Source organism: Rattus norvegicus, chromosome 7, assembly GCF_021556685.1.
Source record: "Rattus norvegicus strain SHRSP/BbbUtx chromosome 7, alternate assembly SHRSP_T2T, whole genome shotgun sequence".
NCBI classification, from domain to species: Eukaryota; Metazoa; Chordata; class Mammalia; order Rodentia; family Muridae; genus Rattus; species Rattus norvegicus.
In genome coordinates, this window is record NC_141540.1 from 95,457,976 (window position 1) to 95,474,139 (window position 16,164).

Consider the following 16,164-nt stretch of genomic DNA (forward strand, 5'->3'; position numbering starts at 1 on the left):
ATTTCAAGTGTTATTCCCTTTCCCGGTTTCCGGGAAAACATCCCCCTCCCCCCTCCCTTTCCTTATGGGTGTTCCCCTCCCAACCCTCCCCCCATTGCCGCCCTCCCCCCATAGTCTAGTTCACTGGGGGTTCAGTCTTAGCAGGACCCAGGGCTTCCCCTTCCACTGGTGCTCTTACTAGGATATTCATTGCTACCTATGGGGTCAGAGTCCAGGGTCAGTCCATGTATAGTCTTTAGGTAGTGGCTTAGTCCCTGGAAGCTCTGGTTGCTTGACATTGTTGTACTTTTGGGGGTCGAGCCCCTTCAAGCTCTTCCAGTTCTTTCTCTGATTCCTTCAACGGGGGCCTATTCTCAGTTCAGTGGTTTGCTGCTGGCATTCGCCTCTGTATTTGCTGTATTCTGGCTGTGTCTCTCAGGAGCGATCTACATCCAGCTCCTGTCGGTCTGCACTTCTTTGCTTCATCCATCTTCTCTAATTGGGTGGCTGTATATGTATGGGTCATATGTGAGCAAATCATTCATTGCTTATCTGAAAAGGAATTTTTCTAAATTCTTTTTATATTATGACAATTACTTATTTCTTATCAAATAGTCACTCTTTCTTTTGCCATTTATTTGTTTATAACCTTCATACATTTATGTATATTTACTTTAAACTCTCACCACTTCATTATGACTGACCCATCTTTTATGACTTTTGCTTTCTTTATGCGGACGAATTTCACACAGAAAGAAAGCATATGTGCCATCCGGTGACAGCAAGAGCTCAAAGGCAGTTTGATCAGGAAACAAACAACTCAGTAAAGAAGAGATTGTACTATAAAATAAGATGGAGGAATTTCCTTGATGTCAATCAAAAGCCCACATACTAGACTAAGTGTGGTCTGACCCTATAGCAACTGCTTGAATATTTTGAATGAGGAAGTAACAGCGAAGATATGATATTTAAGATTAGTTTGTAAGATAGTTTGATACAGCAAGGTTCAGATTCATGTAAACCGGTATTTCAGTGGCTTGGTGAACAGATGCTATTCTAATTGTACTGGATGTATCAATTAATTAAACTTCTTAAAGACCATTTAGGAATTACCTACAATGGGCAAGAATTGGGGCCTGAAGATGGAATAGGTAAGATAGAGAAAAGAAAAACAAGAGGAAAAAGTAAGGTTGAAGATGAGAAACAGGAATAATGAAGACGGGCCTGAGGAAAGATAAATTATCAAAACCAGCTTGACTGTTGAGCCTGGGACATTTGAGCATGATAAAAATATTAGGAGAGAAAATAAATTAGAGGAAGAAACATAACCACTGCAGGGCAGTAGCAATCCTGTTCTGTGTGTTTTCCTAGGCTGCCTTATTGCTTTAGAGGCTGTTACCACAGACTGAGGCCAATTCATTAATCAGCCAGTATGGGGAATGACATTTCAATCAATCACAAATCCGTTTGACTGTAGTGTCATTAAGCTCGCATTTATCCTTCTTGTCTTTAGGGATGTTACTCCTTTCTTTTCAAGAACATTTATTGAGCAGGTACCTATGCAGCTCAGTCTCGGTGCCAAGTGCTAGGAATGCAGGGAAGATAGCATGTCATTTCAGATCTATCCACTACTGGAATGACATCTTATGGTAAGAAGCTTTGAGGTGCTGAGGACCACCCTTCAGGGAGCACCATTAAATCTCTGTGCTAAAGTGCAATGCTTACATAGACATACGTATGCCTAGAAGCCTCTGGACCTGAGACTGTCAGGAAAATATCTCCCAGTAGAATATAAAAATTCACACGAGCTCCTATGGGTGAGAATGTGTTAGCATGCACTTGTTATACATACTAACAAGAGTATACGTTAGCTCATTTTCCTGCATCTCTCTTAGATGTAAATCTTCTCTATTGAATCCTCCTCAGAGATTCTACTTTTTCCTAACAAAATTCAGGGAGATCTGGGGATGTGGGCAAATTGAGGCAGGTGGCTCTTTTCTGCTCCTGTAACAGATTTTTTTAGCATTTGTTACACTGATTTTTGGCTTCCTGCAGCTGTGCCCTTGCCATGGAGAAGGGTGTTGCTGTCTTAATCATCATCTAGTAATTATATTATTGAGAAACTTGTATTAGCAAGTGAAAGAACCCAGCACAAGGCCAAAAAGTGAACAGAGGAGAGAATGCCAATTTATAGACTTCTGTATGAGGGAGAAATAGATAGAGCCATGTTAGAGTCGCCCGCATGCTTGACCACCATGTTCTGGGCTCACGTTTCTTGCCTTGGCTTTGTTCTCCTCTCTAGTTACTACACTGGAAAGCCCATTCTTTCTTGTGCTGTTAGGATAGATTCAGCATCTTCTCTGAAACACCTAAGACAATTTGATTCTTCTCTACTTTATGGAAGTTCTAATTAAAATCCTGAAAATGAGATTCATGATTCCTTATAAGGCCACATGTTATCATAATCCCAGAAAAAAAATACCAAGAGAGTAAAATCAATGGATGACTATTCAGTGTATACATAATATTTACAGAGGGAGCACATTTGATCCAAGAACTCCACTATGAGTTCGATCATCCATATCCTATATAATCTTCAAGTAGTTCCATAATAAAGTAGTTCCACTATCAATCAAAAACTCTGAAGAATAGAAGTTAATTGTTTAGTATAAGATTTAATTTAAGACACAGCCTGTCTTGTATTTAAGGCGAGTGCCTTTGTTGCCCAGTGCTCCGTATCAAGAATGAGGTGTTCCTGCAATAAAGGCTGTTAAGAAGAATCCAACTGAAAACCAGCGGATCGCTGCCCGCAGCAGGTCTCTGCCCCCAAACCCCATGGGAGAGAGCCCTCACCACCTGGTCAGGTGGGCACTCCTGAGGCTACAGAGCGGAAGAGACCACCAACACTGCCCAGCCCTGCCCACATCCCAGGCCCAAGAGGAAACTGTATACGGCCTCTGGGTTCCCGTAGAGGAGGGCCCAGGAGCAGCAGGTCTGCTGCGTCTGAGACACCGCCAAAACCTGAAGGGACCAACCAGATAAACAGTTCTCTGCACCCAAATCCCGTGGGAGGGAGAGCTAAACCTTCAGAGAGGCAGACACGCCTGGGAAACCAAAAGAGGCTGCACTCTGCACACATTACTGATTACAGAGGAAAATACCAAATGCCATCTGGAACCCTGGTGCACAGAAGCTCCCGGAAAGGGCGGCGCAGATCTTCTTGGTGGCTTCAGCCGCGGAGAGCTCATAAGCAACATCCCACGAGCAAACTTGAGCCTCAGGACCATAGGTAAGACCAACTTTTCTGCTCCAATCGACCTGCCTGGTGAACTGAAGACACAGGCCCACAGGAACAGCTGAAGACCTGTAAATAGGAAAAACTACATGCCCAAAAGCAAAACACTCTGTCCCCATAACTGGCTGAAAGAAAACAGGAAAAGAGGTCTACAGCACTCCTGAAACACAGGCTTATAGGACAGTCTAGCCACTGTCAGAAATAGCAGAACAAAGTAACACTAGAGATAATCTGATGGCAAGAGGCAAGCGCAGGAACCCAAGCAACAGAAACCAAGACTACATGGCATCATCGGAGCCCAATTCTCCCACCAAAGCAAACACAGAATATCCAAACACACCAGAATAGCAAGATCTTAGTTTCAAAATCATATTTGATCATGTGGCTGGAGGACTTCAAGAAAGACGTGAAGAACTCCCTACAGAGAGGAATTGCAAAAATCCCTAAAAGAATTCCAGGAAAACATAAATAAACAAGTAGAAGCCCATAGAGAGGAGTCACAAAAATCCGTGAAAGAATTCCACGAAAACACAATCAAACAGTTGAAGGAATTAAAAATGGAAATAGAAGCAATCAAGAAAGAACACATGGAAACAACCCTGGATATAGAAAACCAAAAGAAGAGACAAGGAGCTGTAGAAACGAGCTTCACCAACAGAATACAAGAGATGGAAGAGAGAATCTCGGGAGCAGAAGATTCCATAGAAATCATTGACTCAACTGTCAAAGATAATGTAAAGCAGAAAAAGCTACTGGTCCAAAACATACAGGAAATCCAGGACACAATGAGAAGATCTAACCTAAGGATAATAGGTATAGAAGAGAGTGAAGAATCCCAGCTCAAAGGACCAGTAAATATCTTCAACAAAATCATAGAAGAAAACTTCCCTAACCTAAAGAAAGAGATACCCATAAGCATACAAGAAGCCTACAGAACTCCAAATAGATTGGACCAGAAAAGAAACTCCTCCCGTCACATAATAGTCAAAACACCAAACTCACAAAATAAAGAAAGAATATTAAAAGCAGTAAGGGAAAAAGGTCAAGTAGCATATAAAGGCAGACCTATCAGAATCACACCAGATTTTCGCCAGAAACTATGAAAGCCAGAAGATCCTGGACAGATGTCATACAGACCCTAAGAGAACACAAATGTCAGCCCAGGTTACTGTATCCTGCAAAACTCTCAATTAACATAGATGGAGAAAACAAGATATTCCATGACAAAACCAAATTTACACAATATCTTTCTACAAATCCAGCACTACAAAGGATAATAAATGGTAAAGCCCAACATAAGGAGGCAAGCTATACCCTAGAAGAAGCAAGAAACTAATTGTCTTGGCAACAAAACAAAGAGAAGAAAAGCACACAAACATAACCTCACATCCAAATATGAATATAACAGGAAGCAATAATCACTATTCCTTAATGTCTCTCAACATCAATGGCCTCAACTTCCCAATAAAAAGACATAGATTAACAAACTGGATACGCAATGAGGACCCTGCATTCTGCGGCCTACAGGAAACACACCTCAGAGACAAAGAAAGACACTACCTCAGAGTGAAAGGCTGGAAAACAAATTTCCAAGCAAATGGTGGGAAGAAGCAAGCTGGAGTAGCCATTCTAATATCAAATAAAATCAATTTTCAACTAAAAGTCATCAAAAAAGATAAGGAAGGACACTTCATATTCATCAAAGGAAAAATCCACCAAGATGAACTCTCAATCCTAAATATCTATGCCCCAAATACAAGGGCACCTACATACGTAAAAGAAACCTTACTAAAGCTCAAAACACACATTGCACCTCACACAATGATAGTAGGAGATTTGAACACCCCACTCTGATCAATGGACAGATCATGGAAACAGAAATTAAACAGAGACATAGACAGACTAAGAGAAGTCATGAACCAAATGGACTTAACGGATATTTATAGAACATTCTATCCTAAAGCAAATGGATATACATTCGTCTCAGCTCCTCATGGTACTTTCTCCAAAATTGACCATATAATTGGTCAAAAAACAGGCTTCAACAGGTACAGAAAGATAGAAATAATCCCATGTGTGCGATCAGACCACCACGGCCTAAAGCTGGTCTTCAATAATAATAAGGGAAGAATGTCCACATATACTTGGAAATTGAACAATGCTCTACTCAATGATAACCTGGTAAAGGAAGAAATAAAGAAAGAAATTAAAGACTTCTTAGAATTTAATGAAAATGAAGGTACAACATACCCAAACTTATCGGACACAATGAAAGCTGTACTAAGAGGAAAACTCATAGCGCTGAGTGCTTGCAGAAAGAAACAGGAAAGAGCAAATGTCACCAGCTTGACCACACACCTAAAAGCTCTAGAACAAAAAGAAGCAAATACACCCAGGAGGAGTAGAAGGCAGGAAATAATCAAACTCAGAGCTGAAATCAACCAAGTAGAAACAAAAAGGACCATAGAAAGAATCAACAGAACCAAAAGTTGGTTCTTTGAGAAAATCAACAAGATAGATAAACCCTTAGCCAGACTAACGAGAGGACACAGAGAGTGTGTCCAAATTAACAAAATCAGAAATGAAAAGGGAGACATAACTACAGATTCATAGGAAATTCAAAAAATCATCAGATCTTACTATAAAAGCCTATATTCAACAAAACTTGAAAATCTGCAGGAAATGGACAATTTCCTAGACAGATACCAGGTACCGAAGTTAAATCAGGTACAGATAAACCAGTTAAACAACCCCATAACTCCTAAGGAAAAGAAGCAGTCATTAAAGGTCTCCCAACCAAAAGGAGCCCAGGTCCAGACAGGTTTAGTGCAGAATTCTATCAGACCTTCATAGAAGACCTCATACCAATATTATCCAAACTATTCCACAAAATTGAAACAGTTGGAGCACTACCAAATTCCTTCTATGAAGCCACAATTACTCTTATACCTAAACCACACAAAGACCCAACGAAGAAAGAGAACTTCAGACCAATTTCCCTTATGAATATCGACGCAAAAATACTCAATAAAATTCTGGCAAACCGAATCGAAGAGCACATCGAAACAATCATCCACCATGATCAAGTAGGCTTCATCCCAGGCATGCAGGCATGGTTTAATATACGGAAAACTATCAACGTGATCCATTATATAAACAAACTGAAAGAACAGAACCACATGATCATTTCATTAGATGCTGAGAAAGCATTTGACAAAATTCAACACCCCTTCATGATAAAAGTCCTGGAAAGAATAGGAATTCAAGGCCCATACCTAAACATAGTAAAAGCCATATACACCAAACCAGTTGCTAACATTAAACTAAATGGAGAGAAACTTGAAGCAATCCCACTAAAATCAGGGACTAAACAAGGCTGCTCACTCTCTCCCTACTTATTCAATATAGTTCTCGAAGTTCTAGCCAGAGCAATCAGACAACAAAAGGAGGTCAAGGGGATACAGATCGGAAAAGAAGGAGTCAAAATATCACTATTTGCAGATGATATGATAGTATATTTAAGTGATCCCAAAAGTTCCACCAGAGAACTACTAAAGCTGATAAACAACTTCAGCAAAGTGGCTGGGTATAAAATTAACTCAAATAAATCAGTAGCCTTCCTCTACACAAAAGAGAAACAAGTTGAGAAAGAAATTGGGGAAAAGACACCCTTCATAATAGATCCAAATAATATAAAGTACCTCGGTGTGACTTTAACCAAGCAAGTAAAAGATCTGTACAATAAGAACTTCAAGACACTGAAGAAAGAAATTGAAGAAGACCTCAGAAGATGGAAAGATCTCCCATGCTCATGGATTGGCAGGATTAATATAGTAAAAATGGCCATTCTACCAAAAGCGATCTGCAGATTCAATGCAATCCTCATCAAAATACCAATCCAGTTCTTCAAAGAGTTAGACAGAACAATTTGCAAATTCATCTGGAATAACAAAAAACCCAGGATAGCTAAAACTATCCTCAACAATAAAAGGACTTCAGGGGGAATCACTATCCCTGAACTCAAGCAGTATTACAGAGCAATAGTGATAAAAACTGCATGGTATTGGTACAGAGACAGACATACAGACCAATGGAACAGAACTGAAGACCCAGAAATGAACACACACACATATGGTCACTTGATTTTTGACAAAGGAGCCAAAACCATCCAGTGGAAAAAAGATAGCATTTTCAGCAAATGGAGCTGGTTCAACTGGAGGTCAACATGTAGAAGAATGCAGATCGATCCATTCTTATTGTCCTGTACAATGCTTAAGTCCAAGTGGATCAAGGATCTCCACATAAAACCAGATACACTCAATCTAATAGAAGAAAAACTAGGGAAGCATCTGGAACACATGGGCACTGGAAAAGATTTCCTGAACAAAACACCAATGGCTTAGGCTCTAAGATCAAGAATCGAGAAATGGGATCTCATAAAACTGCAAAGCTTCTGTAAGGCAAAGGACACTGTGGTTAGGACAAAATGGCAACCAACAGATTGGGAAAAGATCTTTACCAATCCTACAACAGGTAGAGGCCTTATATCCAAAATATACAAAGAACTCAAGAAGTTAGACTGCAGGGAGACAAATAACCCTATTAAAAATGGGGTTCAGAGCTAAACAAAGAATTCACAGCTGAGGAATGTCGAATGGCTGAGAAACAACTAAAGAAATGTTCAACATCTTTAGTCATAAGGGAAATGCAAATCAAAACAACCCTGAGATTTCACCTCACACCAGTGAGAATGGCTAAGATCAAAAAATCAGGTGACAGCAAATGCTGGCGAGGATGTGGAGAAAGAGGAACACTCCTCCGTTGTTGGTGGGATTGCAGACCATTCTGGAAATCAGTCTGGAGGTTTCTCAGAAAATTGGACATTGAACTGCTGAGGATCCAGCTATTCCTCTCTTGGGCATATACCCAAAAGGTGCCCCAACATATAAAAAAGACACGTGCTTCACTATGTTCATAGCAGCCTTATTTATAATAGCCAGAATTGGAAAGAATCCAGATGCCCTTCAACAGAGGAATTGATACAGAAAATGTGGTACATCTACACAATGGAATATTACTCAGCTATCAAAAACAATGACTTTATGAAATTTGTAGGCAAATGGTTGGAACTGGAAAATATCATCCTGAGTGAGCTAACCCAATCACAGAAAGACATACATGGTATGCACTCATTGATAAGTGGCTATTAGCCCAAATGCTTGAATTACCCTAGATGCCTAGAACAAATGAAACTCAAGGCGAATGATCAAAATGTGAATGCTTCACTCCTTCTTTAAAAGGGGAACAAGAATACCCTTGGCAGGGAATAGAGAGGCAATGATTAAAACAGATACAGAAGGAACACCCATTCAGAGCCTGCCCCACATGTGGCCCATACATATACAGCCATCCAATTAGACAAGATGGATGAAGCAAAGAAGTGCAGGCTGACAGGAGCCAGATGTAGATCGCTCCTGAGAGACACAGCCAGAATACAGCAAATACAGAGGCGAATGCCAGCAGCAAACCACTGAACTGAGAACGGGACCCCCGTTGAAGGAATCAGAGAAAGAACTCAAAGAGCTTGAAGGAGCTCGAGACCCCATATGAATAACAATGCCAAGCAACCAGATCTTCCAGGGACTAAGCCACTACCTAAAGACTATACATGGACTGACCCTGGACTCTGGACTCTGACCTCATAGGTAGCAATGAATATTCTAGTAAGATCACCAGTGGAAGGGGAAGCCCTTGGTCCTGCTAAGAGTGAACCCTCAGTGAACGTGATTGTTGGGGGGAGGGCGGTAATGGGGGGAGGATGGGGAGGGGAACACCCATAAAGAAGGGGAATTAGGGGGATGATTGCCCGGAAACCGTGAAAGGGAATAGCACTCGAAATGTAAATAAGAAATACTCAAGTTAATAAAAAAAAAAGAAGAAGAAAGAATTAATTTAAATTTAAATAATTGATTAAATAAGTTAACAAGTTATTTATCAAATTATTATATATTTATTAAATGCAATGTAATGAAGTAGAACTATATATTATTTAGCATGTTATTAAGGAGCTTTTATTTAGGAAATTTAAATTTTGAGCCTATCTCACATATGTATATGTATATCCTATCTCATATATGCATATCCAAAGTATATATAAATATACACATTTATATGTACAGATTTGAATGTATATCTCAGCACTTAATAACATGTGCTTTGCCACCTGGAGCCCTTGACAAATTATATCATTGTTTAGATAAGTTTGCTTGTTGATTTTTACATAGAAAATTAAAATTGGTTAAATATTCAATTCTGCAAAATGCCAGGCATCTTCAATGGATCTTCAACCCAATTATAGAGGAGAAGAAAGCCAAGGCAGGAAGACTGATCCCAGAACAAGTTGCTCAATAATGTGGTTCGAGCATGGCTCCATTCTTTCCTGACACCTAAGTCTGTAAAGTGGCATTTCAGAGCTCATCAATAATTTTAGTTTATCACTGTTCATGCTGAAACTGTTCATGATAGTACAAAGTCACGTCTTCCTAAAGTGTTGCTATCTGTCTTGTAAGATCCTCCCTGGAACAACCGTTCTACTCAAGGACAAGAGTGCCAGTTAATTAAGATGCAACTGGTTAGCCTGGAAGAATAAACTTGCCATAACTGTAACAGAATGCCTGATACAACTGACATGTACAGAGGTTTGCTTCAATGCTTAGCACTAAAGAAACCCATAATGTTTGGCTACAAGTGGTGGCAAACATGACAATGGCAGAAGTCATGGAAAAGCAAACTGCTTAGTTCATGGACAAGAAGCAAAAGAAGAGGGAGAGACTAGATCCTAGGCCCCAAATTGCTAAAGGTTTCACCACCTTCTAAGTCTTTAAGACATAGACTGCAGGAGACCTCTCTCCTTCCAAAGTCTAGCAGAAGTTAAGTGATATGATGGGAGCTAGAATTCCTGATGTGTAGCATTTGATCCTATGGATATAATCAGTTTATACCCAACCTTCTCAGGATTATTGCTTTCTATAAATGACCAGTAGGAATTTGTCATCCTCCAACCTCTTTATTCTATTAGTAGTTCTTTCAGCAGAAAAATGACATTATTGTTCATGTTTTGTTTTCAAAGGACTCAGTTTCACTCCTATGAATTTTGACTTCTCTTTCTAACTGTTCATTTCTCCCACTTACTAAATTAAACTGTAAAAGCATAATTATATAGGCAGCCTATAAGTGGAGCCACAAGAATTCTGTGAAGCAGAACTTATCGAGTACTTGAATAAAAAGCAATAATGTTGTAATAGCAATGTGCTTACATAGGAGACTGTTCCTACCCTTTAGACATTTGTTGACATGTTTAAGGATGATATGCTGTCATATCTGTAATTGGATTTAAAAAAGCAGCAAAAATAGTTAAAGTAGTGACATCAAGCCAATAGCTATATCTTCGTACTGGTATATCTGTCCTTCATCTTTAAGTGTGTGAAAAATTTCATAGTGTGAAGTAAAAAAACCCATGCAGTCAAGCAAAAATGTAATAAAGTAACAGGGTAGAGGTTGAGGTAGTGAATACCGAGGGACAATCACTTTTTAACTATTAAAACACAAACAGTGGAGCACACCAAACGACTAGCAAAATACTCTTCACCTATTGGATGAGATACTTATAATTTGAAATTGTCCTATGGAATTGGTCAGATTTTTCTCCATTTTAACAATAAAAAATTAAGACTCAGAGAGTTGAAAGGAGAATTTTCAAAAATTCAATCTGTTCCTTGTGCCTCAGGGAGAGCTGTGTAGAAAGGATTGAATTGAAAGAACTTGGGGGTAAACAGGAAGGCAAATGAAGGCACTGAGGGAATGATGAATAGATAAACGTGAGCAAAGCAAACAATTGGAGATCCTAAGAAGGACCTGGAAAAGAGAAAGTGCAGATCCAGTATAACAACCTTATTCCCTGAGCCTCATGACCATATCAATTCTTCTATTGAAAGCTTCAAAACAGGAGGCAGAATTACTAAATTTATAAACAAGATGCAAGGAGTGAGGAGCATGTTATTAGGACTGAGGACATCCTTGCAGGGGTTCTCATGCCACATGCCCCACCCAATTCTAAGGGTGATCAGGGGAAAGATTGCTAACAACTTCTCTCCGGTCGCTAAGATTACTTTAATGATAGAAAAGACACATTTTGCAGTGATTTTATTTAGCATTTCCAAAATAATTATAGTAATCCATTTACATGGTACAGACTTGAGTTCAGCTATTTAATTTCAAATAAATCCTACCTTTAAAAAAGGTGGTCAACTGTACACTGTGTTGGAATTCTGCTGGGGAGAATTCTGCTGGGAACATATACAGTATGCTAATGGCCCAGCGGGGCTCAAGTAGATAATTTTTAGAAACTTAAAATTAGTCTATTATAGTTTACCTTATCTTGTTTTTTTCAATGTTAGTAGTTATTTTTAATGAAGGAATCTCATAAAACCTTTCCAAGAGACTAAAAGACAACATTGAGATGCAGGGCTCCTTCCCAGTGCTTGTTTTTGTCTCCCTTCTGTTTTCACGAAAGTAACTCCCAAAGATTAAATAACCTGGACCCAAGTGGAAGGTGAAGACACAGGTTGCTTACTTCAGCTCTAGCAGGCAGGCTGGTGCAGCCATGTAGGTCACAAGAACCATAATCCTGTTTCTGTCCTCCAGGATCTTTCATCAGAAGCCACCAGGGAGCAGCAAATGACTAAATCACTCACCTAGCCTCCTCCAGTGAGACACTTGCTTGGAAATGAATGAGCAGATCTCAGGGAGGGGAGGAAAGAAGGGGAAAATAATGGTGCCAATATTCATATCCATGTGGCTTTATGATCTTGCCCTTTGCTGAGCAGGAATTGTCTCTTTAGTCCCATTGCATGGATCCACAATCCCAGTCCCAGGAATGTGAGGATAAAAATCCATTTAAAATCACTCCACTTGTGCAGAACGTAGGCTTTGAGGAAAGATGCCCAAAATATGAATCCCAATGTTACCATTACACATTCTATAACTGGATAGATGTTGCCTCACCTCTGCTTGACCTCATTCCCTCATCTGTAAAATGGAGCTGAAGATAACATCCTTCTGAAAGGTTATCATGGGGATCAAATGATAGAGTACATGTCAGGTAGAATGGACACTTTGGCTCATAATATTCAATAATGCTGTCATAGCATTTGTAAAGTGTCATATGGTTCATACAAAGTATAGCCCATTCCATCTCATTTCAAGTTTCAGGCTGTGCTAAATTCTCTATGTGCAAACAAAAAAATTGTTTAGATGGCAGTCTCTCCTTCAGCTCTCAGAGGACTGAATGTGAGCTCTAAGCAGAAATGAACTGACACATTAAGTATAAAAAGATAACCATATGTACAACAATGCCAAGCAACCAGAGCTTCCAGGGACTAAGCCACTACCTAAAGACTATACATGGACTGACCCTGGACTCTGACCTCATAGGTAGCAATGAATATCCTAGTAAGAGCACCAGTGGAAGGGGAAGCCCTGGGTCCTGCTAAGACTGAACCCCCAATGAACTAGACTGTTGGGGGAGGGCGGCAATGGGGGGAGGGTTGGGAGGGGAACACCCATAAGGAAGGGGAGGGGGGAGGGGGATGTTTGCCCGGAAACCGGGAAAGGGAATAACACTCGAAATGTATATAAGAAATATGCAAGTTAATAAAATAAAGAGTGAACTAGATTAAAAAAAAAGATAACCAGAAGAATTTAGCTCAGTCTTCTAATGGTAGAGAAGACAATCATTTTCTATATAATGTCACATTGGGTGAAAAATGAGGAAAGAAAGTTAGGAACAGATGAAAAAATGAAGGAGGGAACCTTCTGGAAAACATATACACATGCACACGTACACACACACACACACACACACACACACACACACACACACACACACTATTTTGTCCATTCTATCACTGAGTGAAATAATACTCAAAAGGATAAAGGGACTCCCAGGATGCAGAATTGCTCAACTAGGGGGCAGCAAAGCCAGGTCTCACAAATTCTATCTCTGGGGCATGTTCTATATGAATTCAGTGACTTTCGGAATACTAACAGGATTCCTATTATCTTCCTTGTTTAGAAAATAATACAAATTGTAGGGTTTTTTCCTGGTAACTTTCTCCTCTCTCTCTGAAAACTTTGACGAATGTCATGTTTTCTAAAATCTACCATGTGGTAAGAGCCACTGGCACCTTAGATGAATGTGTCAGATTTACACGTGGAGGGCAGAAACAGACATGGGCGGATTCTTACTGGGATACTAAGAGTCCTGCAATAATTCAGAAGTATCTTAACCACACAGCATCTTGGTGGATATTTTGTTCTTGTTATTGTTTTGCTCGTGTTTTAACTTATGAATAAAGTGAGACTATTTTCTACCTCCTGGAATTACTACAAATTCCATGTCAAAATCCTTAGTTCAGGTGCAAAGCACATATTAACCTTGCTAAATAAGCACACACACACCACCCTGGCACTGGAAAATACCATCCAGCGCAAACCCAACTCCTCTAGTCTGACCACAGAAATCATCTGAGCATCTTTGTAAAAGCTAGCTCCAGAAGGATCCTGGAGTCAGTCCTATAAAGCAGCCTGGTGCTTGGATAATCTCACGACCTAGAATCTCATTTCCCATCATTCTTCACGCTTTCACTATCCTGAGATTGCCATGGTGACAATGTGGGGTAAACAGTCACAACATGCTATCTGTTACGCTCTTTATTTCCAAAGCACATTCAAATTCTTACTTTGTTGATTCTAAAACAACCGGACAAGTCAGGGAGGACAGGTAATACCCCCACACTAATGATAAGGAAACACAGAATACAGGAGAGAGTAACAATAACCACCATAATCACACACCAGTTGTGTTCTTGTCTTCTGGTCTATTGGTTCATGGAAACTTCTTGGTAGCCCACATGTCATTATTTTAATTTTCATGAAAGAAAAGTGAGGCTGAGAAAAGTTGGTCATTTGTGTATGTTTCTCCAGATAGATAATAAAGGAGCTGGGACTCAAGTCTGGACTTGTCTTTCTCCAAAATCAGTAAGCTGTATCAACAATGTATCAAAGAGTCACACAAACTATTAGTCCCTAGCATGATATTGTAATTTGTGCCTTCCAACTCATGGTCCATTTCAGTAAAAGGTTCAATAAATCTGGTTGAGCGCAATCAGTTTGAGCTGTTAAGGTCATCTGTGGCTATGGTAGTCACTGCAACATACAGCTGCTCGTCAGCTGTGTGCTATTCTTGGTCTCCTATTCTTAGCTTCCCAGTCCGTGCCTCAATTTGTGGGGTTCCTCTATTGTTGAGAGGAGACGGTATGCTGTAAATTTCTCTTTTTTACTAATTTATTAATTAGTTATTTCACAGTTTCATAGGCAGAGATTGCATGATGCTACAATGAAACAATGCCCTAACATCTAACTCCCTCCCACTGCTATCTATCTCCCCTTTCCTCACAAATCTTTTCCCATATTCATTTCTATTTCCTGCATTCTGACCCACTGAGTTTAACCAACACCTTCTGGGTGACCATGTGTTAGGAGCAGATAGAGTCTTTTGGGCTCAGCAGTGGGTTCAAAGGTAAAAACAATGACCCCCTTCCAAACTCCTAGCATCTACAAATAGCCAAGCATCCAGCAATAAAAATCAAGAATCCATTAGCCCCTCTCCCATCCATCGCAGATTGCTGACAGTCACTCTTATGTGGACCCAATGCAGGTAACCATAGCTACTGTGATGACTACAATGGACATCCATTCTTTTCAGCTGTCCAATCCTTGTAGCCTGCATACATTCTAACATCCAAGCTGCAATGGCATTATGGTCTCCTTCCCCTGGGGAGATTGAGCTGAATCCTTAGTTGAAATGACCTACTTTCTCTTGTTTTGTTTTAAAAGGAGATAATGGTGAAAGAGGTGACACAGGAGAAGAAGGCAAGGATGGCAAAGTGGGACGCCAAGGACCAAAAGGTAGGCTAGCCTAATTGCCAGTCTAATGCAACGCTCTCTCTCTCTCTCTCTCTCTCTCTCTCTCTCTCTCTCTCTCTCTCTCTCTGTGTGTGTGTGTGTGTGTGTGTGTCTGTGTGTATGCATGTGTGTGTCTCCATCCCTCCCTTTCTTTCTGTGTCTATATCTGTCTGTCTTCCCTCTCCCTCTCCCTCTCCCCCTCACCTCCCTTTCTCTCTCTCTGCCCTTGTCTTTGAAATTAGCAGTTTCACAAGCTCTCTGCTCCAGAGTTAGATATAATGTGTTTGAGGTATGAGTTATCTGACCAGCCAAGGGCCCCTATGGACTTACAGACTTGTCTGAAGGCTAGACTCTGTCATATTTCTCAAGCTTTATCATTAAGGCTGTGCACACTCTGTGGCTCAGGGAATGGCAGTCTCAGAAAAATATAAGGTGATGAGTTTTAAGAAATGTACGTGTCGCTTCTCGGCCTTTTGGCTAAGATCAAGAAATGTACGTGTCATAGATTTGATGGCTTCTAGCAGGGATACAGGAGAAGGGCTCAGTTTTCTTTAAGAGGCCGAACACTGGGCGTTTGTCCATCCTCCAGTGAGTAGAAGAACTACACAAATTGGACTTAGTTCCCACCTTTTTTTCTTTTTTTGTGGGGGGAGGGATTGGTCACAAAGGTGACTTGGGAGGAGTTGTAGAAATTGAGTGCAATGGGGTGCATGATGGAAAATTCCCAAATAATCAATAAAAATATGATGTTATGGGAAAAAAGAAACAGGTTCATAGAAAGGGTTGTCTGGTCCCTTGAAATGTTTGTCTTTTCCCAATCTCTGTGTTCCTTTATTCCTTTTTCCTTATAATAAAGAATAATGTAA

The 16,164-nt window shown here is 40.1% G+C and overlaps 1 protein-coding gene across 1 annotated transcript in view; it reads left to right on the plus strand.

The window, feature by feature from the left end:
* Colec10 (collectin subfamily member 10) overlaps window positions 1-16,164 on the plus strand; it is a 60,775-nt gene that overhangs the window by 15,137 nt on the left and 29,474 nt on the right. Inside the window, 1 exon segment of the mRNA NM_001130541.1 lies at window positions 15,230-15,301. Coding sequence (NP_001124013.1) covers window positions 15,230-15,301 — 72 coding nt within the window.